This window comes from Salvelinus namaycush, chromosome 42 (assembly GCF_016432855.1).
Source record: "Salvelinus namaycush isolate Seneca chromosome 42, SaNama_1.0, whole genome shotgun sequence".
In the NCBI taxonomy this organism is placed as follows: domain Eukaryota; kingdom Metazoa; phylum Chordata; class Actinopteri; order Salmoniformes; family Salmonidae; genus Salvelinus; species Salvelinus namaycush.
In genome coordinates, this window is record NC_052348.1 from 20,211,989 (window position 1) to 20,238,290 (window position 26,302).

The 26,302-nt window shown below is 42.1% G+C and overlaps 3 protein-coding genes across 10 annotated transcripts; all 3 read right to left on the reverse strand.

Moving 5' to 3' along the window:
* Positions 1 to 320: 320 nt before the first annotated feature.
* On the reverse strand, positions 321 to 4,031 carry LOC120035167 (zinc finger protein 665-like). The gene is made up of 4 exons (XM_038981988.1): positions 3,731 to 4,031; positions 2,538 to 2,707; positions 2,063 to 2,135; positions 321 to 1,928 (listed from the first exon to the last, which is right to left on the reverse strand). Exons 1-4 carry the CDS (start codon positions 3,951 to 3,953, stop codon positions 751 to 753), a joined length of 1,644 nt encoding a protein of 547 aa, XP_038837916.1. The 5' UTR covers positions 3,954 to 4,031; the 3' UTR covers positions 321 to 750.
* Positions 4,032 to 4,158: 127 nt separating this feature from the next.
* LOC120035037 (zinc finger protein 84-like) lies at positions 4,159 to 12,468 on the reverse strand. Of its 4 annotated transcripts, none has more exons than XM_038981798.1 (4): positions 12,205 to 12,468; positions 11,680 to 11,837; positions 7,120 to 7,192; positions 4,159 to 7,005 (listed from the first exon to the last, which is right to left on the reverse strand). In XM_038981798.1, exons 1-4 carry the CDS (start codon positions 12,428 to 12,430, stop codon positions 5,231 to 5,233), a joined length of 2,232 nt encoding a protein of 743 aa, XP_038837726.1. In that variant the 5' UTR covers positions 12,431 to 12,468; the 3' UTR covers positions 4,159 to 5,230. The 4 variants fall into 4 exon arrangements, with proteins under 4 accessions (XP_038837726.1, XP_038837725.1, XP_038837727.1 ...); XM_038981797.1 differs by having other exon boundaries at positions 11,680 to 11,849; XM_038981799.1 differs by having other exon boundaries at positions 11,680 to 12,468.
* Positions 12,469 to 14,169: 1,701 nt separating this feature from the next.
* LOC120034905 lies at positions 14,170 to 26,259 on the reverse strand. Of its 5 annotated transcripts, none has more exons than XM_038981568.1 (18): positions 26,152 to 26,250; positions 25,461 to 25,667; positions 24,030 to 24,229; positions 23,281 to 23,446; positions 21,498 to 23,190; positions 20,883 to 21,052; positions 20,680 to 20,743; positions 19,224 to 19,699; positions 18,996 to 19,132; positions 18,361 to 18,454; positions 18,172 to 18,247; positions 17,685 to 17,824; positions 17,364 to 17,500; positions 16,876 to 16,969; positions 16,430 to 16,765; positions 16,165 to 16,333; positions 15,908 to 16,032; positions 14,170 to 15,147 (listed from the first exon to the last, which is right to left on the reverse strand). In XM_038981568.1, exons 5-18 carry the CDS (start codon positions 21,691 to 21,693, stop codon positions 14,767 to 14,769), a joined length of 2,595 nt encoding a protein of 864 aa, XP_038837496.1. In that variant the 5' UTR covers positions 21,694 to 23,190; positions 23,281 to 23,446; positions 24,030 to 24,229; positions 25,461 to 25,667; positions 26,152 to 26,250; the 3' UTR covers positions 14,170 to 14,766. The 5 variants fall into 5 exon arrangements, with proteins under 5 accessions (XP_038837496.1, XP_038837495.1, XP_038837492.1 ...); XM_038981567.1 differs by having other exon boundaries at positions 16,876 to 16,966; positions 18,085 to 18,247; XM_038981564.1 differs by having other exon boundaries at positions 18,085 to 18,247.
* Between the last annotated feature and the right edge of the window lie 43 nt (positions 26,260 to 26,302).

Below are 26,302 nucleotides of genomic sequence, written 5' to 3' on the forward strand. Positions count from 1 at the left end.
CTCCAACCAACCCTTGCTGTCCAGATTCAAGTGTGTGTGATCGCGGGCCGTTACTGCATGTGTGCATTCCAGCTTGTGTTTAAGTGACACTTATAATATTCTGGATTTACCGGTATAGCTCCGCATTGACATGATTGGTTGATGTAGGAGGGGCGGGAAGTCCTGTATAAACAAACTCACTTCCTGCACAGGAACCCCGCCTCCAGCCTGTGTACCTGGAGTCCTAGCTTAAACATAGAAGTGTAAAGAGGGATTCCTGCAGATACAAACACCCACATGCAGGAAGACCCCGAATTGCAGGCCGCAATTACACCCTTCTCTCCAGATTCAAATAAGTTTTATTGGCATGAAAGGAAAAATCCAAGCTGCATGTAACAAAATTCAGCCTAAAATAAATTTACATGAGGATTAGAATCAAATAATTGCTTAAAAAGATAATCCAGGTGCCTGAGGAACGATGTGCAGTGAAGCCCACCCCTCTCTGCGCATATGTAATCCCCTGCCACTCCCGTCTAATTCCAGTCCCGTAGCTGTTCTACACACTATTTCCCCACTCTCCATTGGCCCTTTATTCATGTGTAAATGTTTTGTACTTTACAAAACAACTTCATTCAGTTGAAGCCATTTAACTTGTCATCTTCAGTGGGGACAAAAAGGGAGCAGCCATTTTCAGGCAGGCGTAGGCTGTGCTTCCTCGACTTCTATAGGAACACGTCGTTTTTGACATAGTTACTGTGATCGTTGCTCAACTTAGTCTGTGGGACCTGAACTTGAACCACCTAGGGCACTCATATCTGTCTTTAAGTCACTGTCAGTAGAAGGCTGTGCTCCCTGAACTACCATGGCAGTATCATGATCAGAACATGGCTGCTCCAACTTTAGAGGGTGTTTTTCAAGCTGGTACTGACTTTTAAATCCAGTGTGTCTGAGCTGATGCATTGTGAACAGAGATTTGAGCCTAAATACCTTGCCACAGACATCACAGGTATAGTGCTTCTTTTTGTGTATTACCAGGTGACTGCGCATGCCACTTTTAGTCGCCCAAGTTTTTCCACATATTTCACAGGTGTACCGTATCATTTCACTCCTTATGGGTGCCTCAGAACTCTCAACTGACCCAAACTGACCCTCTAGGTCCTTTGACTCAAGTTGTTTGTTGATAGGATCTTCAACAAAGGACTCGTGTGGGTCATGATCTCTGCGCTCATTTTTTCCCCTGTGAGTGCGCTCATGCCTGATTAACCATTTGATGTGCGTGAACACTTTTCCACACACAGAGCATCTGAGTTTATAGTGGACAGTCTGGTCCACCATTAGAGGGTGTTTTTCCAGCTGGTGTTGTTTGAGATGGTACTGCCTTTGAAAGTCCTCGTTGCACTCTGAGCAGCTGAAGGGCCGGTCTCCCTTGTAAACAATGCAATCATGTGTGTCGCGATCCTGGCGCTCCTTGAACGTCTCGCCACAGTCTGAACACCAATAGTTTTTTCCAGTGTGACCACGCTCATGCGTGTCGCGAGATGTGGCCTGCCGGAAGGTTTTTCCGCACACAGAGCAACTGTAGATGATCCCTGTGTAGTGATTGGAGCGCTTGTGTCTGGTCAAGCAGTCTCGACGCTTGAATTTCTCACCACAGATATCACAGCTAAAGAGCAGCCCTGTGTGCTTTATCATGTGACTTGTCATTGTGCCTTTCTTGGTCTCAATCTTACCACATACTTCACACGTGTACATTTTTATATTATTACATTTCTTCTTTGTGGGTGCCGCTGCATCCTCAGCTGACACCAGCAACGGACTCTGTTCTCTCTTGAAGTCGTCGAGTCCAAGTTCTCTGGATCCCCCAGAGGCTGGACTTCTGTCTGGCTCATCACTTTCTCCTGTGATATTCTGGTTGGCCTTGTGAGTGTCTCGAATCTCCTTGCCATAACCTGGAAAGGAAGTCACCAACAATATATTTCACAGGGATATTTCTCAGTGGCAAATACAGAAGCTAAGAATAACTCATGCTGCAGAGTTGTGCTTTTTGTATTGAACATATATTAAAATAATAGCGTCAACTGACCTTGAGACTCCATGTCACCATCATCCATTTCCTCCTGTTTTATGACAGGTGGTGCAGGCCATGTCTCCGCCCCCTTCCAAAAGACAACCAATGCTGTTACTAAACTGATCATACAGCAACAATTACACCAACACTAGCATTTGTTTTATTGTTTTTATTACAAAAACAGGGGGAATGACACCAAAATAATGGAATATGTTGAACACAAATTATGGAATATATTTTAGACAAATGTCTTCAGAAGGGCATTTATGTTTAAATGAGAATCCTTGGGAGCCCTAAACGTTTTATCATCTGTAGACTAGACAGTATAGAGCTTGCCTAGGTGTCATTCAAAGCATTATTACTTGCAGTTACAGGCCTGCTACACAGGACTTGAAACGTTTGCATGGTTTTCAATGACATCTGGCTAGGCGTAGTCAGTGCAGCTCTGAGACATATCTAAATCGACAGCCAAACGACAAGCTAAACTCACCATGTCTGTCATCTGACCAAAAGCCTGTGATGGCTGTTCTTCCTCTGGTACAAGTGACGGTGGACCTTCGTCTTCCACAGTAGGATCACCTTCTAGCCAAAGACCATTGGCCTGTTGTTCATTGAGGATTTGCTCCACGACTGGGAAGTTTCTGAAACCTGTTGGGGAAGCTAACATACAAATACAGATTTAAAAAAAAAATGTGTTCAACACAAAACTGGGTTATCGAGGCTCAGATTTCCCAAACATAGTGGGCATATGCAATCATCACTCATGGCAGGATGGCGTAACTATGTTTTTCTGAGAACTAGGTTGCATTTGCTATAGCTACGTTTCACTAAGGAGGTGATAGCATAGTAATCCGCCTACTAACGTTACTGGCAACAGACTGTTACCAAGGTTACTCCATGGACAGTCAGAAATAAGTTGCTGTAAAAAAAGATGCAAGTATTTTCCAGCCAGAATTGTGAATACAATGTTAATTTAACATACTTTACCGGTTGGCCTGTCCATTGGTCCTTTTAGCAGTAGGAAGTGGAAAGTGTTAACCCGACTTTTTGCTGCACCAGTAGGTTCTGTTGCTTGTATTTTCCATCTCCTGACGCATTTCACGTGATGCACAATATGTAAACAATAGGCGAACGTTGTCAACCAGAGCGCATTCCCTCTTAATCAACTGGACATGTTTGTGAAATTTACCAGGTGATTGCGTGGGACAATGTTTGGTCTGTGCTTCGGTTAATCTCGGCCATTGTTGAAATATTGTGCAAGTGGCGTGCGAATTGCGTTTGCATTGAAAATACGAACCAGAAAGACAAAACGAGATACAGACCAGCGTATTGTCTCAGATTACCTCCAACATAGGACAACAATCAGCAGACAACTGGTAAAATAAAGTTTATTCTACCGTCTGACTTGTGATGGGACTGTTAGCAAAAAGTGAGCCTAACGTTACATGTTAGAGACGAGAGAGAAGCCTCCCGGAATCGTTGAGGCTAGTTACTGTCCAGACTTGGAGCTAGAGCGTCCCCCAGACAGGCGACTATTAGATATCCTCTTCGACCGGGAGATGTGTAACGTTAGTTACTGTAGGCTTCAAGTGAGTAAGTGACATGGCTAGCTAGCTAATTGTAGGCAAGCTTCCTACAGACACAGCCTATACGCATAACCAACGTAGTTTGGTTATGACTCACCTGGTTTTTGAATCATCTCCATGCAGTTCGCTGGCTTCTCCTTCTCGATGTTATTTTCAATCGCCTGTAACTTTATCGATCTTTGGTTTTGTTCATGCAACATTTCCACTCGAAGAGCAGCATAAGTTTCTCCCATAAGTTGACAGATGTCTTGCACGGCTTTTTCTGTCAAAGTTTCCATAATGGAGGCAACACGAGAACCAAAAGCGAGTTCGAAAGACATGGCTACAAAATTCACTAACCACGCTAATTTTGCAGTGTTAAATTACTGTTGGAGCGTTTGAATTGCTGATGGCCGTTCGGTTCCGGACAACTGACGAGGTTGCAACGGTGATATACCGTAAACACTCGTTTATCTGCCTCCTCAATTTGACAAGCTGATCCAGTATTTGTATTGTACATGCAAAATAATAAAACGAAACGATATCACAGGTTTTTACACATTTTTATTCCTCTCAATAAACAAGAACATATCGAGTAGACAAACCTTAAAAAAATAAATGCTGTTACTGAAACCACTGAGTCACAAGAAATATTTCTCAATTCCATTTTGCTTAACAACTCTAATACAAGCCTTTGTGAAGACGTTTTTTAGCCCATAGATTGTTGTAATGTTTGAGTCACTCAAATACCACATGAACACACAGATTTGGCTAAATGTATAGAATAAGAAAAATGAGCTTTAAAACTGCAAAATTCTCCCCACCATCAAGAGGAGTGTGAACAGAGAAATATACTTAGAAAATAGACGCGGGGCACAGGGTGGTCCCCAATGTTGGAAGGAGGGGGTCTGGGCAAAAAAGTTTGGGAACCCCTGACATAGCTGATGGTTTAGATGGTTGTGGCTAGACGGAGTAGACCTACAGCTGCATCTAGTTGTGGACAACTGTAGCATTTTAGTTAAGCCTAACTCTAACCCTTTTCCTAACCTACTATGTTAATTATCCTAACAGGCTGCGGTTAGTTCTCCTAACCTGCTATGTAAACAATCCATCAGTCCAGACAAATCATCAGTATACCCACGAGTGTGTCCCGAAGTGGACAGTTTATTGATCCCCTCGCCTCTCTTTGGAAGTCACCCTTGGGAGTTGACAGCAACACGTGACAACGGAGAGCCCTCCGAGTGAGTTGGTAGGGGTGAGGGGGTGGTTTGGGAATCACAGTCTATTCACGTTAAATGCTGCATATTTTGGCTCAATCGGAAACGTAATTTAAAAACGTGAAGCGCGCTGTAACAGTCCAGATCGAATCTAGGCCCAACATGAGCATTAAAGATGGCTGTAAAACATTATCCAGGTGCCTGAAGTTAGTTGTGCAGTAAAGGCAGAGATGCGATCCCCTGCCTGTGTGGGATTGAATCCCAGTCCCATCGTTATTCTACACACTATTTCCAACGCTATCCGTCACCCCTTCATTCAATTTCATGTCTATCCTTTTTGTACTTACCAAAACAACTCAATTCAGTTGAAGCCATTTCACTTGTGTCAACTTAAACTCAGGTTATGTTACTGGAACTTTTCCACCTAACGTACTCATATCGGCCTTAGGGTCATTGTCATTTGAAGGCTGTGCTCCCTGTACTACCATCGCAGTATCATGACCGGGACGTGGCTTGTTCATCATTAGAGGGTGTTTTTCCAGCTGGTGTCTTTTGAGATGGTACTGTCTTTCAAAGTCCTCGTTGCACTCGGAGCATCTGAAGGGTCGGTCTCCCTTGTAAACAACGCATTTGTGCACATCGCGATCCCCTCGCTCCTTGAACGTCTTGTCACATCCTGAGCACCAGAAGTCTTCTCCAATGTGTTTGCTTTCATGGTTGTCACGCATTTTAGGATATACAAACATCATTCCACACATAGAGCAACTGTAGGGTTTTTCTACTTTCTCCTCAACACTCTCGTGTTTTCCTTGATGTTTGGCTAAACAGGTGTGGCGCTTAAAATTCTCACCACAGATATCACAACTAAAGGGCTTCTTTTTGTGTATTAACATGTGTCTGTTAATGTTGCCTTTATTCATAATAATCATACCACATGTGTCACAGGTGAAACGCGTGGGTGCCTCAGTCTCAGAACTCTCAGACAACTGACTCTGTTGGTTCTCAATGTCCTTGGACTCAGGTTCTGGTTCGACAGGCTGGTCCACCATTAGAGGGTGTTTTTCCAGCTGGTGTTGTTTGAGATGGTCCTGCCTTTCAAAGTCCTCGTTGCACTCTGAGCATCTGAAGGGCCGGTCTCCTTTGAAAACAATGCACTCGTGTGTGTCGCGCTCCTGACGCTCCTTGAATGTCTTGCCACAGTCTGAACAACAATAGTCTTCTCCAATATGTTTGCGCTCATGGTTGTTGCGCATTTTAGAATATACAAACGTCATGCCACACACAGTGCAACTGTAGGGTTTTTCTACTTTCTCCTCAACTCTCGCGTGTTTGCTCTGATGTCGGGTAAATTGGGCTTTGCGCTTAAAATTCTCACCACAGATATCACAACTAAAGGGCTTCTTTGTGTGTGTTAACATGTGTCTGTTAATGTTGCCTTTATTCATAATAGTCATTCCACATATGTCACAGGTGAAACGCGTGGGTGCCTCAGAACTCTCAGACAACTGTATATGTTGGTCCTCAATGTCCTTGGACTCAGGTTCTGGTTCGACAGTCTGGTCCACCATTAGAGGGTGTTTTTCCAGCTGGTGTTTTTTGAGATGGTACTGCCTTTGAAAGTCCTCGTTGCATTCTGAGCAGCTGAAGGGCCGTTCTCCCTTGTAAACAATACACTCATGTGTGTCGCGATCCTGGCGTTCCTTGAACGTCTCGCCACAGTCTGAGCACCAATAGTTTTTTCCAGTGTGACCACGCTCATGCGTGTCGCGAGATGTGACCTGCATGAAAGTTTTTCCGCACACAGAGCAACTGTAGATGATCCCTGTGTAGTGATTGAAGCGCTTGTGTCTGGTCAATAATTTCTGACACTGGAATTTCTCGCCACAGATATCACAGTTGAAGGGCAACCCTGTGTGCTTTCGCATGTGACTTGTCATTCTGGCTTTCTTGTTCTCAGTCTTTCCACATATTTCACAGCTGTACCTTTTATCATATTTCTTCTTCGTGGGTGCCGGAGCATCCTCAGCTGACACCAGCAACGGACTCTGTTCCGTCTTGAAGTCGTCGAGTCCAAGTTCTCTGGATCCCCCAGAGGCTGGACTTCTCTCTTGCTCGTCACTTTCTCCTGTGATATTCTGATCGGCCCAGTGTGTCACTGGAATCCACTTGTCGTACGCTGGAGAGGAAGTAACCAACAACACACAGTAACTATAATTGTTACAAGTTAGTGTAGTTGAGCTAATCTGTGCTTTTGTATTGAACACAGATTAGAGTAAAAGATGAAACTGACCTTGAGACTCCATGTCGTCATCATCCATTTCCTCCTGTTTGATGACCGGTGGTGCAGGCCATGTCTCCACCCCCTTCCAAAAGACAGCCTTTAATTAAACTAGTAGATCATAAATACAATGGTTATACTAACATCTTTGTCGTTTTATTTATTTTTAAATAAATCAATAGAAAACACTACAGGGGGAATGACACCAAAATAATGGAATATGTTGAACACATCATGGAATGCACTGAGTGTACAAGACAATAAGAACACCTTCCTAATATTGAGTTGTACCCCCTTTTGCCCTCAGAACAGCCTTGATTTGTCGGGTAATGGACTCTAGATTGTGTCGAAAGCGTTCCAAGGGGATGCTGGCCCATGTTGACTTCAATGCTTCCAATATGTCAAGTTGGCTGGATGTCCTTTGGGTGGTAGACCATTCTTGATACACACGGGAAACTGAAAAACCCAGCAGTGTTGCAGTTCTTGACACATACCGGTGTGCCCAGCACCTACTACCATACCCCGTTCAAAAGCACTTAAATCTTTTGTCTTGCCCATTCACCCTCTGAATTGCACAAATACACAATCCATGTCTCAAGGCTTAAAAATCCTTCTTTAAAATCGGCATCCTCCCCTATAGCTATATCTCGTGCCAAATCCAGTCCGTGGCACATTGGGTTGTCAAATCATTTTGGCACGCTTCCATACAGCCTGCGATGCGCTGCACTACAAGTCACAGCAAGCACTGCCAACGTGCTGCACACCAAACGGCAGTGCTTTGCCACACACACAGCCCTCATCCCAGACCCACAAACCAGCCAGCGCCTTGTCATATCATCACTAATGGCACTGACTGAATCATCTACCAGACCTTACATTTAAAACGTCTTGTAAGCTAAATGTTCATGCCAAGTTTGGGTTCCAATGGGTCATCGCTGCAGCCTACAGAAAATGTAATCTGAGTTGTCAAAATGTCAAAGGATTCGCATAGTTATAAATTACTAAAGGAAAATAGTTCATACAAGCAAGTATAAATGAGTCAACAGTTGAGTCATCTGCTTATTAAATTACAGCATGATGGGTTTACATCGGTGAATTGGGCTCCCGAGTGGCACAGCGGTCTAAGGCGGTCTAGTCCCTGGTTCAAATCCAGGCTATATCACATCCGGCCGTGATTGGGAGTCCCATTGGGCGGCACACAATTGGCCCAGCATCGTCCAGGTTTGGCTGGGATAGGCCATCATTGTAAATAAGAATTGGTTCTTGCCCAGTTAATTAAAAGTAATATATATATATATATCTATCAACGTCAATTGCGCGGCTTCGTGTGTCCCGTTTATCACGCAGAGGGGAAAGTGTATTATTGCTCTCTTATTTTAATGTGAAAAATGCTATAAACAGCATCCTACGTACACTGAAAATATTGCATTTATATTTTTGTACAAAGATTTTACCAAGTTACATTTCATAAGTTAATCAGTCAATTGAAATGAAATGAAATAGGGCCTAATGATTATTTTATTTTTTTCTTCTAATCTATGGATTTCACATGACTGGGAATACAGACATGCATCTGTTGGTCACAGATACCTTAAAATAAAATAAAAAAGTAGGGACGTGGATCAGAAAACCAGTCAGTATCTGGTGTGACCACCATTTACCTCATGCAGCGTGACATCTCCTTCGGATAGATTTGATCAGGCTGTTGATTGTGGCCTATGGAATGTGGCGGTGCGAAGTTGCTGGATATTTGTGGGAACTGGAACATTGTCTTACACGTCGATCCAGAGCATCCCAAACATGCTCAATGAGTGCCATGAATGGTGAGTATGCACACCATGGAAGAATTGGGACATTTTCAGCTTCTTGGAATTGTGTACAGATAGTTGCAACATGGGGCAGTACATTATCATGCTGAAACATGAGATGATGGCGGCGGATTAATGGCATGACAATGGGCCTCAGAATCTCGTCACGGTACCTCTGCATTCAAATTGCCATCGATAAAATGCAATTGTGCATGTTGTCCATAGTTTAGGTCTGCCCATACCATAACCCTCACCGCCACCATAGGCCACTCTGTTATCAACATCAGCAAACCACTCGCCCAAATGACGCCATACACGCCATCTGCCCGGTACAGTTGAAACCGGGATTCATCCATGAAGAAGCACATTTCTCCAGTGTGCCAGTGGCCATCGAAGGTGAGCATTTGTCCACTGCAAGTGGGTTAGGACACCGAACTGCAGTCAGGTCAAGACCCTGGTGAGGACAACAAGCTGTCCGGGTGGCTGGTCTCAGACGATCCCGCAGGTGTAGAAGCCGGATATGGAGGTCCTGGGCTGGCGTGGTTACGTGATCTGCGGTTTTGAGGCCGGTAGGACGTAGTGCCAAATTCTAACACGACATTGGAGGCGGCTTATGGTAGAGAAAATAACATTAAATTCTCTGGCAATAGCTCTGGTGGACATTCCTGCAGTCAGCATGCAAATTGCACACTTGCTCAAAACTTGAGACATCTGCGGCATTGTGTCGTGACAAAATTGCACATTTGAGTGTCCTTTTGTCCCCAGCAAAAGGTGAACCTGTAATGATCATGCTGTTTAATCAGCTTCTTGATATGCAACACCTGTCAGGTGGATGGATTATCTTGGCAAAGAAGAAATGCTCACTAACAGGGATGTAAACAGATTTGTGCACAACATTTGAGAGAAATAAGCTTTTTGTGTTACGTTCATCATTTTTGTTCATTGTACATAAATGGCGATTATAAAGGGACATATTTTTTCAAATAAAACAATGGCCAGTTTGGGTCGCTTTTGTATGACATTTTTCTTTTAAAAACAAACATAATAGGTCATGTCTGGCCCCGCAAATTCATTTTTTTCAATATGGGCCTTGCGCTGATTGCGTTTGACACTCCTGATCTACACTGATTGAAGTCAATTTAACAAGTTACATAAATAAGGGATCATAGCTTTCACCTGGATTCACACGTCATGGAAAGAACAGGTGTTCTTAATGTTTTGTATACTGTGTGTATATTTTACACAAATAAATATCTTCAGATATGTTAGGAATCCTTGTGAAACCAGCCCTAAAGGTTCTATCTGTAACCTAGATTGTAGAGGGTATCTAAGTGTCATTTAAAGCCTTACCATCTGCAGTTACAGGCCTTCTACACTGGACTTGTAAGGTTTGCTGGGCGTGAGATGGTCACATGGTTTTCAATCAAACCTGGGCATAAGCCAGAGGCTCTTTGAGACATGTAACTGACAAAATAAAAGGAAACACTTGAGTAAATGAGGGATACAAAGTATATTGAAAGCAGGTGCTTACACACAGGTGTGGTTCGTAAGTTAATAAGTACTTAACATCCTGGGCCTAAAATGAACACCTGTCAACTGCGGGTAAATTTTGGCATTGGTGGGCAAGATGTCTGTCACCATCCACATTGGCGGGTGGTCAGGGCTCTAAAGTGCGAGCATGTCAAAGTATAATCACATTTATAGTAAATGAAATGCTGCAGTAGCGGTTTTCATAGTATTTCTGCCATTTTGATTCATAGCTGGTGAATGAATTGCACAAAGGCAAGTAACTACGAATCCTACAGCCTATCCCACGTCGCGCTGCAACACTGCCTGGCTGGGGGGTGTGTGCACAATGAAAGTAAGGCATACAAGTTGGTCTAATTTACTTTAAACTAAAGTCTACGTAAGTGAGACATTGTCCTTATGTTTCGTTGCTATTTTTTTCCCCCCCACAAGGTAGGTTTTTCTTCTTCTTCAATGTTTGCATTTCAACTGCTAGGGAAAAGACAAAGCTGCTACTAGTCAGACTCACTCACAGGCACAAACATGACTCAAGTAGCATTATCACCATAACCTCCTGCCCTTAAAGGGCAAGGTGAAAACATTTGTCTCATCTATGATATTTTGGTTAAAAGATTCAGGTCATATGAAATGAAATGAAAACAATACACCACTTTACTTCTTACTAGTAATACATTTGTTTTATAAACATTACAAAGCATGCTCATCCATTTTCTTGTTTTTTGTTGGTGTAATTTTAAAGAGAATATTTTGTCTGGTAAAAAAAATCTGAGTAGCTGGTAGATTTTTAAATCTACCTTAAAAAATAAATTTTAGGCCCTGTTAACATCCCATCATGTTTAGGGAATGTATAAATATGCCCAGTTGCCCATTAGTTAGGCTACCATGGCTAGAAGAAATCTCAGGGACTTTGAAAGAGGGGTCTAAAAGGAGCATAGGGGGTTAAAGTATGTGTCTCTGTCACCAGATCTAGACCCAATTTAACACTTACGGGTGATTCTGGAGCGGCACCTGAGACAGCATTTTCCACCACTATCAACAAATACACCAAATTATGGAATTTCTCATGGATAAATGTTTGCATCCCTCCAGTAGAGTTCCAGACACTTGTAGAATCTATTCCAAGGCCCATTGAAGGTGTTCTGGTGGCCCAACACCCTATTAAGACACTATTTTCGCATTTCTTTTATTTTGGCAGTTACCTGCCTCTACCTTTATAAAATCAGCAAACTCAACTCACCATGTCTGTTGTCTGACTAAGAGGCTGTGCTGGCTCTTCTCCTTCTGGTACCAGTGATGGTGGACCTTCATCTTCCACAGTAGGATCACCTTCTAGCCAAAGACCATTGGCCTCTTGTTCATTGAGGATTTGCTCCACGACTGGGAAGTTTCTCAAACCTGGCGGGGAAACTAGCACAAATAAAGCTTGCGATTCTGAAAATGTTGGTTATACGAGACTGAAACTTCAAAAACATGTAGTGGAAATATGCAATCATCACTCATGATGGTAGATATTAATCGGATAAATAGATTGTATTTGTAAAGCACCTTCACTAAAGCTAAATAAATTACATTAGGAGCACAGTAATAGGCCTACTGTAGCGCTGAAGGATCAGGCGACGTCATGAATAATAGCGCTCTCGTACTTTCATAAATAGGCGACTGCTAGCTAACTAGGCGACATAGCTAGCTATTGTATATCTATCCCCACTTCCTATAGACAATTTACATATAGGCATAACTATCGTTAGATATTTAATCTCACTGAGTTTTTGAATGCGCTCCATGCAGATCGCTGGATTCTCCACCCCTGTCCCATTCTCCATCGCCTGCAATTTTGTCCTCGAACTTTGATTTTGTTCATGCACCATTTCCACTCGAAGAGCAGCATAGGTTTCTCCCATAAGTTGACAGATGTCTTGCAAGGCTGTTGCTGTCAAAGTTTCCATAATGGAGGCAACACGACAACGAAAGGCGAGTTCGAAAGACATGGCTACAGGAGTTTACAGGAGTGAACTAGGAAATTAACTACTTGCGGAACAATTGCGTTGGTGTTAACCGTTTCGTTCCGGACAGCTGACAAGGTGGCGCTGGTGACATACCGTAAGTACTCGTTTATGTGCGGTGGTCACTAGTAACCACAGCCACAAAGTCAAAATCGGTTATATCGTAAAAAATTATGAAAACGAAATTTGCTTTTTGGTCTTTATTTAAGGTTAGCAGTGTAGTTAATATTAGCATTACAATACAATTTTAAGAACAAATTGTAGAAATAGGCGGGATGTATGACTTTGCTGCTGTGGTAACTAGTGACGACCTTCATCGGCCTCCATTTTCCCGCAATATCTGTGTTGTATACAAAATAAGAAAAACACTTATTTAAATCAGAAGAATCTCAATTCCATAATTTATAATGAAAAATATAAACGTAGCATGTAATGTTTCATGAGCTGAAAAAGATCCCAGAAATTGTCCAGCTTTTCCAAAGAGCTTATTCCTCTAAAATTGTGCACACATTTGTTTACATTCCTGTTTGTGAGCATTTCTCCTTTGTCAAGATAATCCATCTACTTGACAGGTGTGGTATATCAAAAAGTTGATTGAACAGCGTGATCATTACACAGATGCATCTTGTGCTGAGGACAATAAAAGGCCACTCTAAAATGTTCAGTTTTGTTACAACACAATGCCGCAGATGTCTCAAGTTCTGAGGGAGTGTGCAATTGGCAGGCTGACTGTAGGAATGTCCACCAGAGCTGTTGCCAGATAAATGAACATTAAATTCTCTACCATAAGCTGCCTTCCACGTTATTTTAGAGTATTTGGCAGTACATCCAACAAGCCTCACAACCACAGACCATGTGTAAGCACACCAGCCCAGGACCTCTACATCTAGTTTCTTCACCTGCGGGATTGTCTGTGACCAGTCACCCGGACAGCTGATGAAACTGTGGGTTTGAACAACTGAAGAGTTTCTGCAAAAACTGTCAGAAACCGTCTCAGGGAAGCTCATCTGCATTCTCATCATCCTCATCAGGGTCTTGACCTGACTGCAATTCTGCGAGGTAACCGACTTCAGTGGGCAAATGCTCAACTTCGATGGCCACTAGCAGGCTGTAGATATGTACTCTTCACAGATGAATTCCGGTTTCAACTGAACCAGGCAGATAGCGTGTATTGCGTCATGTGGGCGAATGGTTCGTTGATGTCAATGTTGTTAAGAGTGGCGGTGAGGGTTATGTTATGGGCAGGCATAAACTACGGACAACACACACACAATTGCATTTTATCGATGGCAATTTGAATGCAGAGGTACCGTGACGAGATCCTGAGGCCCATTGTCATGCCATTAGTCTGCCACCATCTCATGTTTCAACATGATAATGCACAGTCCCATGTTGCAAGGATCTAAACATAATTCCATACATGTCACCATTGAGCATGTTTGGGATGCTCTGGATCGAAGTGTAAGACGGCATGTTCCAATTCCCACCAATATCCAGCAAGTTCACACAGCCATTGAAGGGGAGTGGGAGAACATTCAACAGCTGGATCAACGCTATGCGAAGGAGATGTGTCTCGCTGCATGAGGCAAATGGTGGTCACACCAGATACTGACTTGTCTTCTGATCCACACCCCTACCTTTGTTGTTGTTTTTACATATATACTGAAATGTACTAAATGTATGCTTATCTGCATTTCCTATCATGTGACATCCATAGATTATGGCCTAATGAATTTATTTCAATTGACTGATTTATTTTAATCTACAACAATTGCGGTCCAGATTCAAGTACGTTTTATTGACAAACCATGATGAAACTTGTCAAAAAAAGCAATGCACAACTGCTGTAGTGTATTTTACAAATAAAACATGTAAACACATCACAATTCACATGTCTATGTAAGTGGTATAGTGCCATTTGGGGTTTTTTAGGTACGGGAGCCGACCCCCAAAAAGTGAATTACATCATTTTACAATTAAAGTTTGTACTGACAGATGTAACCTAATGAATATTATAATACAATATGCACAAAATGCATCCTCTAACTGCAACATCTGCCCTATGTCCACACTCTCCCACTAAAATGTAATACCCTCAAACACCAAGTTAGGCATATATAATTTACAAATAGGCCATCAGTGTCATTGGTGAATGATAATTATTTGCGTTTTACCGGTGAAATGTCCAAACTGCATCTGCATGACAATCATTTGATCTCAATCAGCTTCATGGGGATATGCACTTAGATCTTCTTGAGTTACTGTTTTAGGAGCGAAATAGAGCAGATGGTGTTAAACTATTAAACTACTAATTTATATTCTCAAATTGAAAAAAGGGCAGGAGCGCCGCTCCCTTGCGCTCCGGCGGCACCACTCCCCTGGTCTTTGTTAAGCAGCCTTACTCTAATCTCCTTGACTCTTGAGGACTCCTTTGCCTTCCCCACGTCGATACCGTACACGGTGGTCTGGATGAATGTGTAGAAGTTACACAACGCTTCATGGTAGGACACACTGAAGACATAGTGTGCCTTAAAGAGCTCATCAAAAGCTGCCACTGATGTTTGGGCCTTGCATGGGATGGCCTTCTGGTCAACGACGATGTAAAACTTCTGAAGGCTGTTCTTCCTTTCACCGACACAGAGGAGGAAGGGCTGCTGCTCATATCTAACCGTCTCAAGGAAGGTCACCATACTTGTCCCCACCTGAGGAAAAGAGAACAAGACAACAGTAAATAACGTGTTCCACAATCCCGAGGGCAGACCACATGACCACTAGGCAGGTAGAGTAGCGCAGTGGTTCCCAACTCCAGTCCTCCAGGGCCTTCAACAGTACACATTTTATTGTAGCCCTGGACAACCACACCTGAAACATGTCAACTAATCATCCAGCCGTTGAATCAAGTTAGTTTGTCAGGGGACGCAACATGTGCTGTTCAGGGTACTTGAGTTGGGAAACACTGGCCCAGTGGTTAGAGGTGAGCAAGCAGGCAGAGGGTTGCCAGTTCCATTCTAGATGCCATTGCCTTCCGTTGTGCCCATGAGCAAGGTACTTTACTTCCCACAACAGCAGCTCCCCAGGCACCCAGTCTGGCAGCCCCCCGCACCTCTCCAAAACCTGTATATGCATGTGCGTCTTTCGGCGGGGTTGGGTTAAAAGAGAAAGTCAAATTTCGGTTGGACCTTGTGTGCAATTGACCAATAAAGTGATCGTAATCTTAATCTAAGCAACCTAGCGATGAGGGTTTAGCTTAACTATATTTTCACTCATATGCGCTCAGAGTTTCATAATAAAATGAATGGTTATCCTATTTACATGGGATGTAATTGAATTTGGCTACACCTCTGGAGACCATTATGTGAAACTGTCATAGTGGCAGGGGAGGGGCTAACAGGAGCTGTGTATTGTTAACAAATACTGTCCAAATGAAAGGAGAAGTGCACAAAGATCACAGAACATACAAACCTTCATAAATCTAACCAGATGGTCAGCAGCTTGAGAGGTACGGATCTTTGCGGTCTTCGGGCCCTTTGAGGTCGGGGGTAGGAGATGCAGAAGCAACAAAATGGCTGCCAAGTCACTCTCCCATCCTAATTTTTCAGTGGAAAACAAGAAATGCTCAGTAAAAGCCCACATGCCAGTTTCACTCAGACATTGTATGGTCAAGTTAGAAAAGTAATTGGAAACACCAAAGAACATATATTTGAATTCTGCACTAGTACCATAATCATTGGATTCATGCTGCGCAGATGAGAGGAGGTCTTCCACAGGTTCGCTGAAGGGAAGGGTTTTGCAATCTGCGATGACCCTGGGTTTGAAAAATGTTGGCCACTTCGTCATAAATGTCCCAGACACCACCTCTCCAAAAAGTCTGGTGAAATCTTGGTTGATCTGAAGTACATTCAACAAAAAGTCACAAAATTAATTATCTTTCCACTTTCTTTTAAAATCACCAAAACATGATAAATTCTATTCATACAGTCTTACCAAGCCTGTAGTGTCAAGGAATCTGGGGAAGACATCTAGGACAGTTGAGGACTTCTCCGGATCATGAACCACCTCCTGTCTGTATTGGAACGTCGCCATCATCTTCTCTCGAACCAGTGAATCATTAGTTGTTGTATGCTGAAGCACAGATATCGCCTCTCTGCATTCATCCCCCGACAGTTGCTCAACAGCTGAAGGGCAACTTCGCTGAGCCTTGGGACCATTTTGATAGGTGGGCTTGGTTCTCTTCTTGGTCTTACATGATGTGTTGCGCCCCACTGTCTTTATTCTCCAGGTCAGGTAACCAGACCCACTAGCTGCATCGTAATATTTTTCCTGTCAATCAATAAGAAAACCGTTTTTTTAAAAGATGAACACCGTTTTAATGTCCTGGAACTTTTGGTCTGGTATCCTGAGAGAGAATTCAGTCCTACATTTATACTTACATAGCCATGCTCTGAATCTGGATCATTCAAGTAGGGGAATAAAGTCACAATCCCCAGGGCGTAGTTGGTGCGGACACTTGATGGGGGTATCCTACTTCGAGGAAGAAAACAAAAAATATTGAAATAAAATGTTTTAAATAAAATACTGTTTTATGTTTTAATGTGTATTGTATGCATCCACCCATCAGTACATAGGAAGTTCCCTCAGGAAATAAAAAGTTATTTTAAGTGACTTGCCTAGTTAAATAAAGGCTGAATAAAAAAATTGAATAAAAATTCTGGTAAAAGCTACCATCAGTGATTCATTTCTCAGCAAAACGTCAGTCAGCCCCGCTACATGGTTTGATCTAAAGCTGATGGATGGTGCTGGGGAAACCACCCCCCCAGTATGAACACACAGGTTCTCTAAGTTTGACTAAAATCATGCACTGTTAAACATAATACAGCTTTGGTCATCACACATTTCTAACATTGAATTATTAACGTACCCATGACTTTCCATCATGTCGGCCACAATAATGTTCACCATCAGTCTCCGTGTGCTATCCGTAAGACCTTTGGTTTTCCCATACTCCTGGAATACCCTTTCTCCACCTGGCTTTGAGTGAAGGATGGCACTGATCATCTAGAAAAACACATCAACACAATAGACGCCTTTGTGATCAGTCGAGCATCTTCAAGGTAGTGGTAATGGACAAGAAGACAAGGGTATGTAAATAGGCAGAACAGAAACAGCTACACGTGTTTTAAAGTAATATCACTAACGCGCTAGTAGTGGAGCTAACAGAGCAGCGTTTTACACAACTCACGTCTCTTGCTGCATTTCTGTCTGTAGGTTCATCAGTCAGACCTCTTTTTCTTGCCTTGGTTTTTTCCAGAGTTAAAGCTGATCCAGAGGAATCAGACCCAACTGAGCAGATCGAGACCTCAGACATGGACACTTGTTCATCTGAAAGATTACAAAGATGTAACTTTCAGGGAAAATTCAGCACAAAAAACTCCCTACCATTACCACTATTTGCTAAAGAGCTCTAACTAGAATCTGATGGACATTACAAAAACAATCCAACAATGACTTACCAAATGTCTCGATCAACTGATAACAGATGAGTGAAAATAAGATGTGGGTATTTTGATGGACTACACTTTAGAAAAGAATTGGGATAATATCGTGCAGGAGGAACTTAGCTGTGCCTTTGCATTCATCACCTAACAGTTCCTCAACAGCTGAAGGGGAAATTTGTTGAGCCTTTGGACCATTTTGATAGGTGGACTTGGTTCTCCGCTTGATCTTGCATGATTTGTTGCGCCCCACTGTCTTTATTCTCCAGGTCAGATAACCAGACCCACTAGCTGCGTCGTAATATTGTTCCTGTCAGTCAAAAACAAAACAGATCAAAATTATCAACACCATTTAATTTAACATCCTGGAACTGTAGGCCTGGTATCCCCTGAGAGAGAATTCAGTCCTCAGTTCATACTTACATAACCATGCTCTGAATCTGGATCATTCAAGTAGGGGAATAAAGTCACAATCCCCAGGGCGTAGTTGGTGCGGACACTTGATGGGGGGATCCTACTTTGAGGAAGATAAAATAAAAAGTAACAACAATTCTAGTAAAAGCGATAATCAGTGATTCATTTCTCAGCAAAACTGAAGCCTCACTACATGTTGTGATCTAAAGCTGATGGATGGTTCTGGGGAAACCCACTCAGTATTAACAGACAGGCTGGTACTCTACAGGGAATGCATGCATGACTGGTGTTTCAGATCCACCTAAAATCACAATGCCACAGTAATGGAGCTTGTGTCAAAGGGCACCCTAAAATGAAAGCTTTTAAGATATTTTCATACGTCAAAAGTACACTACTGTCAAGCCATGTTTCCATTTCCTAACCATTGGTTTGTAGATATAGTAACTATACCTCAAAATGAACGGAAAGAATTGGCAACAAAAATATATCAAGCAATAGTGTGGGATGAGGACATACAGTATATTGACAGTAGTCTGCTTTTAAGGTCTGAAATCATCTAGCAGACTTTCATTTTGGGGTGTCTAATACCTTTAAGTTTGACAAATCATACACTTAAATATTATACCATTTGTCATCATACGTACCCATGATTTTCCATCATGTCGGCCACAATAATGTTCACCATCAGTCTCCGTGTGCTATCCGTAAGACCTTTGGTTTTCCCATACTCCTGGAATACCTTTTCTCCACCTGGCTTTGAGTGAAGGATGGCACTGATCATCTAGAAAAACACAACAACAAAAAATGGAAGCCTTGTGATCAGTCGTGCATCTTCAAGGTACTGGTAATGGGCAACACTTTACACAACTCACATCTCTTGCTGCATTTCTGTCTGTGGGTTCATCAGTCAGACCTCTTTTCCTTGCCTTGGCTTCATCCAGAGTTATAGTTGAACTGATAGAGACCTCAGAGTGCGTGAGCTCATGCGTGTTGAGGGATTTGATGTAGGTGAACCCTTTCCCACACACAGCACAACTGTAGGTTTTCACGGTGTTGTGTTTGTGCCGCTGGTGCCTGGTCAAGCCGCTCTGACGCTGGAATTTCTCACCGCAGATATCGCAGCGAAAACGTGACTTCCCAGTGTGTTCTAACATGCGTGTTTTATACTTTGTCTTTATGGGTGTCGCTGCATCCTCAGCTGACACTAGCAACGGACTCTGTTCTCTCTTGAAGTCGTCGAGTCCAAGTTCTCTGGATCCCCCAGAGGCTGGACTTCTCTCTTCCTCATCACTTTCTCCTGTGATATTCTGATTGGCCTTGGGAGTCTCTGGAATCCACTCGCCGTAACCTGGAAATGAAGTCACCAACAACGAATGTCACAGAGTTAGCTTTACAATGACTCATTAAAAGGGATTGTTTACTTTGAGGGTCTTTACAAGTGCAAAATAAAATAAAGACCACATTGATTAGCGTAAATTAAACCATTTGTCTTGCCTACATGTTTGTTAGAAAGCAGAGAGCATATCCAACTGACAATCTATTAGAAAAAAAATATTAACTATTGGAACCAAGATTTAAATAATAACTGATGCTGGCACAAGATGGAGGGAAAGATGGAGCATAACTAACAAAATTACAGTAAACGAAAATGTACGCTTAATCCAGTATAATGTATAGAATTGATTATACAAGAGACAAAATTCAGCACAATGGCAGAGTCATGTCTTAAGTGTAAAACTATTAATGACTCAATAATCCATGTTTTCTGGGAATGCTATAATACCCAGAAATTGTGGGCTGGAGCTAGAAAGTTGGCTGTCAGAATGTCATTACAATGTAAATGTATTTTTAATCCGTCTGTCTGCATATTTTAAGACATGACATATTGGGGTGTAGCGAGTTAACAGAATCGTCCAGCCCATTGGGTATCAGCACTCATCTTGAAAAAAACGTATACTAAAAACTTGGAAGTCAATCAATCCACTGACATTGACACAATGGAAAAATGTAATGATTTATTATTGAATTAGTAAGGGCGACCAAGAAAAACAAATCGGTTCAATTTAAGGCCAAGTGGCAAACAATAATGCAGGCACGAGGGATGGGGTGTGAGCATGCTGGTCTGGGCAGATGAGATGTAGTCTGTGTGTCTAAGTTGTTGTTCGTATATATACACACACATTTGTTTTTGGAATGGATTTTTTTAAAAATTTTTTTTTATGTATATTACAAAAATAAATAATTTATATAATTATGACAAATACACAATGTAATACAAGGGAAATAAAATACTTTACATCGTGATTGAAAATAGTTGCTTCAACTAACCTTCTGATTCCAGATCATCATCAGCCATTTCCTCCTGTTTGATGAGCCATACTGGCCATGGTACCTTCCAAAAGACAATGTCATTATTGATGAATAACGTTCTAAACTACAGCCAGTTATGTTGGGGATGCATCAACATCACAAACATCTCGTGTGGTGGTCCTCACTTACAAAGTAGGTGGGACAAACCAAACGCAATTTACCGTGTCTGTAATCTGACCAGGGGGCTGTGATGGCTCTTGTCTCTCCGTCTCTGGCACCGGTGATGCTAGGCCTTCAAAAACAGCACCGTCTTCTAGCCAATGATAGTTGGCCTCTTGTTTATTGAGGATTTGCCCCACAATTGGAAAGTTTCCAAAACTTGGTGGGGTAACTAACATACAAATAATGAAAATAGACGCATTAATGATTTTATATATCTTTTTTTTTTTCAGACACCACTATAGTGGTGGTTTAGCCCTCTGTGGTTATTGCGTGTTATAAACTGGGTCGTTCAAGCCCTGAATGTTGATTTGCTGACAGCCATGGTATTTCAGACCGTACACTGAACCTTTATATTTAGTGCTCTAATTACGTTGGTAACCAGTTTATAATAGCAATAAGACACCTCAGGTGTTTGTGGTATATGGCCAATATACCACGGCTAAGGGCTGTGTCAAGGCACTGTGCGATGCGTTGTGCATGAGAACAGCCCTTAGCCGTGGTATATTGGCCATATACCACACCCCCTCGTACATTATTGCTTAATTAAACCATGGATGTACACCAGACGCTAAAATGTGCGTTGTACACTAAATAGTTAACTGTCAACATCTCACCAGGTTTTGAAACGTTCTTAAGGCAGTTCGCTGGCTTCTCCATCCTTGTCTCTTTTTTATTTTGTTCATGCAACATTTCCACTCGAAGAGCAGCATAGCTTTCTCCCATAAATTGACAGATTTCTTGCACGACTGTTGCTGTCAAAGCTTCCATAATGGAGGTGACACGACAACGAAAAGCGAGTTCGTGAGACATGGTTACCAAGTAGACTACAACAAACAATCTAATTTGTTCCTACTGTGATGTGAGAAGGCTACAGTGAACATCTTCTTTGTTATCAGATGGTGGCTTCACCTTTTCACACCTCTTCACATCCCCCGGAAGTTTTCTTCTGATTAGTTCCGGACAGCTGACGAGGTTGGGCGGGCCGGTGAAATACCGTAAATACAAGTTTAGATACGCCCTTGATTCTATCAGCTTCTTACATCTTTTGTTGAGAATTTATTTGATACTCAAAAATATTAATAGGAAATTTCCCAACAGCATAAGTGGCGTTTTCTTTTCTCCCACTAAACAAAATCAACAAGACAAACTGCCTGAACAAACTTTCAAACATTCTCATCCTCTTGATCTTATAAGCTGCTATGTACCTTTCTACAGTTATAAAATACTAAGCTATATAACTTGATTCTAATAGCCTAGATTTGAACAACCATTGTTTGGTGTGAGTGAGTGGAGCATGATTCCCCATCTTTTCAACATACTTTGTACAATAGTCAACTTTAACAAGTTATAGAGACTGCAAGAAATGTTCAAAATAACAAAATGTCTATAGTTTTCCTGCCCAATTGTTTGTTGTGCTTGTTTGCAAGACCAGCACTCAGGCCTTGGAAATGGAACTGGCAGCCAGGTCATAACCGTAACCCAATGAAACTGAGGGGTCATATTAACAAATGCAATTTTCTCCATTTGTATGTTAAAAAAATATACAACATGAATGTACAAGATTTGTTATAAAAAATATTATAATAGAATTCAGCCATCAATGAAGTAGTTGATGCGTGAAGCCTATAGCCTGAAATCCAGAACCTGTTTCGCTAACATTCCACTCCTTGTACTCTTTTTCTTGGCCAAATTGTTTTGCTTCTCAATGACAAAAAGCAAAAGCAGAAACAGATCTGGGATCAGGCTATAATGCCTCTGTTTGCAAAGCAGGCATCTACCAGGAATCAGGGTGTTTTCTGTTCATGTGTGCTCGCATGTTCTTCATGGTCACCATACGCCCACATATGGTGCAGGTGGCGGTCAGTCTCCGTCTCCGCCTGGTCCCTTCAGCATGTTTCATGGTGCCGTGTTGTGCCACAGACACAGGATCTGATTCTGCTCCCTCCAATGGAGTGGCTATCTCCGGGTGTTTCCTCAGCAGGTGCTGCTTCAAGTTCTTTCTCAGGAGCACAAAACCACAGTGATCACACATAATCGTCAGAGTACTATAGGCTGGACTATGAGGCAGTTGGATATGGGTGGTGATTTTAATATGCTGGTTTACAGCAGGCGTGGGCAGTACCAAAGGTGTGGACGGTACAGCATGCGTAGAGGGCAGTGCAGCTGATGAAACAGGAGCTGAAGCCCCTTGACACAACAGCAGATGACTTGCCATGGCATCCCTCCTGATGATAGTTCTCTCACACTGGGGGCAGTGATAATGGCCATCTGTCCTACAGTCCAAATTGCATTTACAAATCTTTTTACCTAGAAAAATTAGACGGAAATGAGTAAAGCACATCTTTACAAGAATGATAATACAATCTAGCAGACTACATGGTTAAAACATCAGCATACCTTTGAAAGACACTGCATTTTTCAGGTGCACATCAACATGGCGCTGTAATCTTGAGCGTTTGGTTGGTTTAAAGCTGAGACAAAGTGGACAGTGGAACAATTTGCAGCAGGTTGTGCATCTTGTGAGTGATAGTAGAGAATTGACAGGAACAATCGAATGGTGCACCTGTAACAGATAACTTAAGTTTAATAAATAATAATGAGACTGGCTAATTGTTGGGCTTAACAGAGTTCTATGGTGCCATATTTATTGGAGTATCAATTAAAGTGCATGCAGAAAGGATAGGATTATATTAAGGATTATGGGTAGGCGTATTAATATACAAAAAATATATATCTGACATCACACACAAACAGCCACTGACAATAACACATTACTGGCTCCAACACAACACACTGTGGATAGCAAATATCATGGAATGTTCACATATATTCAATGTCCCAAACATATGTAAGCAACTCACGTTAGCCAGCCAGCCAACTCACGTTAGCCAGCCAGCCAACTCACGTTAGCCAGCCAGCCAACTCACGTTAGCCAGCCAGCCAACTCTTAGTACAAGTTAGCTAGCTAGATATGAAACGTTAAATTATGCTTCTTATTTGTTTTAACATTAAGAAGTTGCATCGTTTACCTTGGTATTGTCCGTACATGTCGTTGAAATGTATAATTTGCTACGAAACGTGAGTCTAATTTATATAGTCTCATTTATGAATTAGGCCCCCAGTATATGATCACAAGCTCCACTGACCTCATCTTCCATAAGCTTAACCAGAGAGGATGTGGTCTTTGGTTTAACAGGCTGTGATGGTCCTTGCGATGACATCGGTAACAGTGGAGCGTAATCATCATGACTTGTGGGATCATCGTGGTCAATGGGATCATCTTCCATATCAGCACCGCTGGCCTCTTCTTCATCCTGCTGTTCCTCAACAGGGGTCTTTCTCAAACCTGGTGGGGTAACATACCAGTTAAGATTTGGGTACTGTGAATCACAGTACCTTTAGTTCCCTAGCTATGAAGGCCCATATTCCATAATATCTAACTTACTAGAAAAAAAAAGTTGCCATAACATTGACTGCATAGTGTTACAGCTAATGACTGTACTTAAAGGGATTTACATTGGATCCCACATTTATTGGGGACAACTGACCCCTTCATTCACCCCCAATGTGTAGTGTTCACCTGGGTGATAGCTTGCTCTCATTTACACAAGCCATATTGGAGTCAAACGGGCTAGGTGATAGTTAACCCTAACCCAAGATTGAGTGTGGGCCAAGCAACCACCCATACAGGGTTATAGGTAGCTAGCTAGCTATCTTCTAGCTCTGGTCCAGGGCAGAGCTAACCTCTAGATCAGTGGTAACCAACCTTTTCTGAGTCAAGATCACTTTGAGTCAAAATGCCAGCCGAGCTCTTCCGCTCAGATAAAAACATGACTAAGCAGGTTAGTTGAAAAAATTTTGGCACATTTATGAGTTGAAATTTTACGGATTGACTGACTTTCGTGTCTTAAAGTAAAGATGGACTGTCGTTTCTCATTGCTTATTTGAGCTGTTCTTACCATAATATGGACTTTGTGTTTTATCAAATAGGGCTATCTTCTGTATACCACCCCTACCTTGTCACAACAGACCTGATTGGCTCAAACACATTTAAGAAGTAAAGAAATTCCACAAATTAACATTTAACAAAGCACACCTGTTAATGAAATGCATTCCAGGTGACTACTTCATGAAGCTGGTTGAGTGATCAAAGCTGTCATCAAGGCAAAGGGTGGCTACTTTGAAGAACCTCAAATATAAAATACATTTTGATTTGTTTAACACTTTTTTGGTTACTACATGATTCCATGTGTTATTTCCTAGTTTTGATGTCTTCACTATTATTCGACAATGCAGAAAAACAAGAAATACCCTTGAATGAGTAGGTGTGTCCAAACTTGACCGGTACAGTACATATTACCACGACTAACCTGTACCACAGCACATTGACTCGGTACACCTGGTATATTGCCTCGTTATTGCTTTTCCCCCCAATTTTTAAAAACTTTAGTTTACTCACTTTTCAAATATTTGTTTACTTAAAAAAAACAGCATTGTTGGTCAAGGGCTTGTAATGTTAAGTAAGCATTTCACAGTAAGGTCCACACATGTTGTATTCGGCGCATGTGACATCTCACCTGCCATTTGTATACGATCAGAAGAACGGCAAGGGCTAAATGCTTGCACAGGCTCCTTCTCCCTCCCTGTGCCAATCTCCTTCGCCAGGGGCTTCCTGTTCGGTTCATGGCTACACTCCATTTCCACACGAAGAGCAGCGTAGCTTTCTTCCATTATTTGACACACTGCTCGTACGGCTGTTGCTGTTAAAGTTTCCATAACGGACGCTACACGCGCACGAAAAACGATTTCGTTGAACATCTTTGTTATTATTCGACTACAAGCACAAGCCAGCTAGCTTCTTCTCTGCATTGCTTGCTGTTTGGTGTTTTAGGCTGGGTTTCTATACAGCACTTTGAGATATCAGCTGATGTAAGAAGGGCTTTATAAATACATTTGATTTGATTCTCCTTCTTCGGGATTGGCGGATCGCATCCAATTTAAATGTACGTACACCGCCACCTACTATACTAAAGTTGGGCCAGTCATTTCCTACCTACATTGAATTCTCATTATTCCTGTAACTAAAATAAATACATCCACCACTTAACCCTACACCTACAGTATATACCACTATTTTATTAAAATCACCACCCCATTACCTCTTCTGCAGTAAAATCTCGTACACCCAGGTACTTCTATGCAGCTGCCACCTACACTCATTAAAAACCCACTGTCGTGACACCCTTTAACTATTGTCAAATACCGTACCTCCAAGTACTTCTATGCAGCTGTCACCACTTTATTTTCTGTGATTTACGTTCCATTTCAGCGGTTCAATTGATAACCATGGCAATGAATGCTATGAAGCCAACCTTACTATGCAAGCTAGCTAGCAAACAAACTTACCCGCGCAATACCC

Bases quoted from the DNA above. Each gene is read 5' to 3' on its own strand.
- LOC120035167 (XM_038981988.1), bottom strand. From the start codon at position 3,953: ATGTCTTTCGAACTCGCTTTTGGTTCTCGTGTTGCCTCCATTATGGAA. The intron at 2,136-2,537 runs GTGAGTTTAGCT...GTCTTTTGGAAG, and splicing joins TTGGTCAGATGACAGACATG to GGGGCGGAGACATGGCCTGC. The intron at 1,929-2,062 runs GTCAGTTGACGC...CTTCCTTTCCAG, and splicing joins TGGTGACATGGAGTCTCAAG to GTTATGGCAAGGAGATTCGA.
- LOC120035037 (XM_038981797.1), bottom strand. From the start codon at position 12,430: ATGTCTTTCGAACTCGCCTTTCGTTGTCGTGTTGCCTCCATTATGGAA. The intron at 11,850-12,204 runs GTGAGATTAAAT...TATTTGTGCTAG, and splicing joins GGAGCGCATTCAAAAACTCA to TTTCCCCGCCAGGTTTGAGA. The intron at 7,193-11,679 runs GTGAGTTGAGTT...GTCTTTTGGAAG, and splicing joins TTAGTCAGACAACAGACATG to GGGGTGGAGACATGGCCTGC.
- LOC120034905 (XM_038981565.1), bottom strand. From the start codon at position 21,693: ATGTCTCACGAACTCGCTTTTCGTTGTCGTGTCACCTCCATTATGGAA. The intron at 19,700-20,679 runs GTTAGTTGAAGC...CTTCATTTCCAG, and splicing joins TGATGATCTGGAATCAGAAG to GTTACGGCGAGTGGATTCCA. The intron at 16,033-16,164 runs GTACTAGTGCAG...CTGAAAAATTAG, and splicing joins GCATGAATCCAATGATTATG to GATGGGAGAGTGACTTGGCA.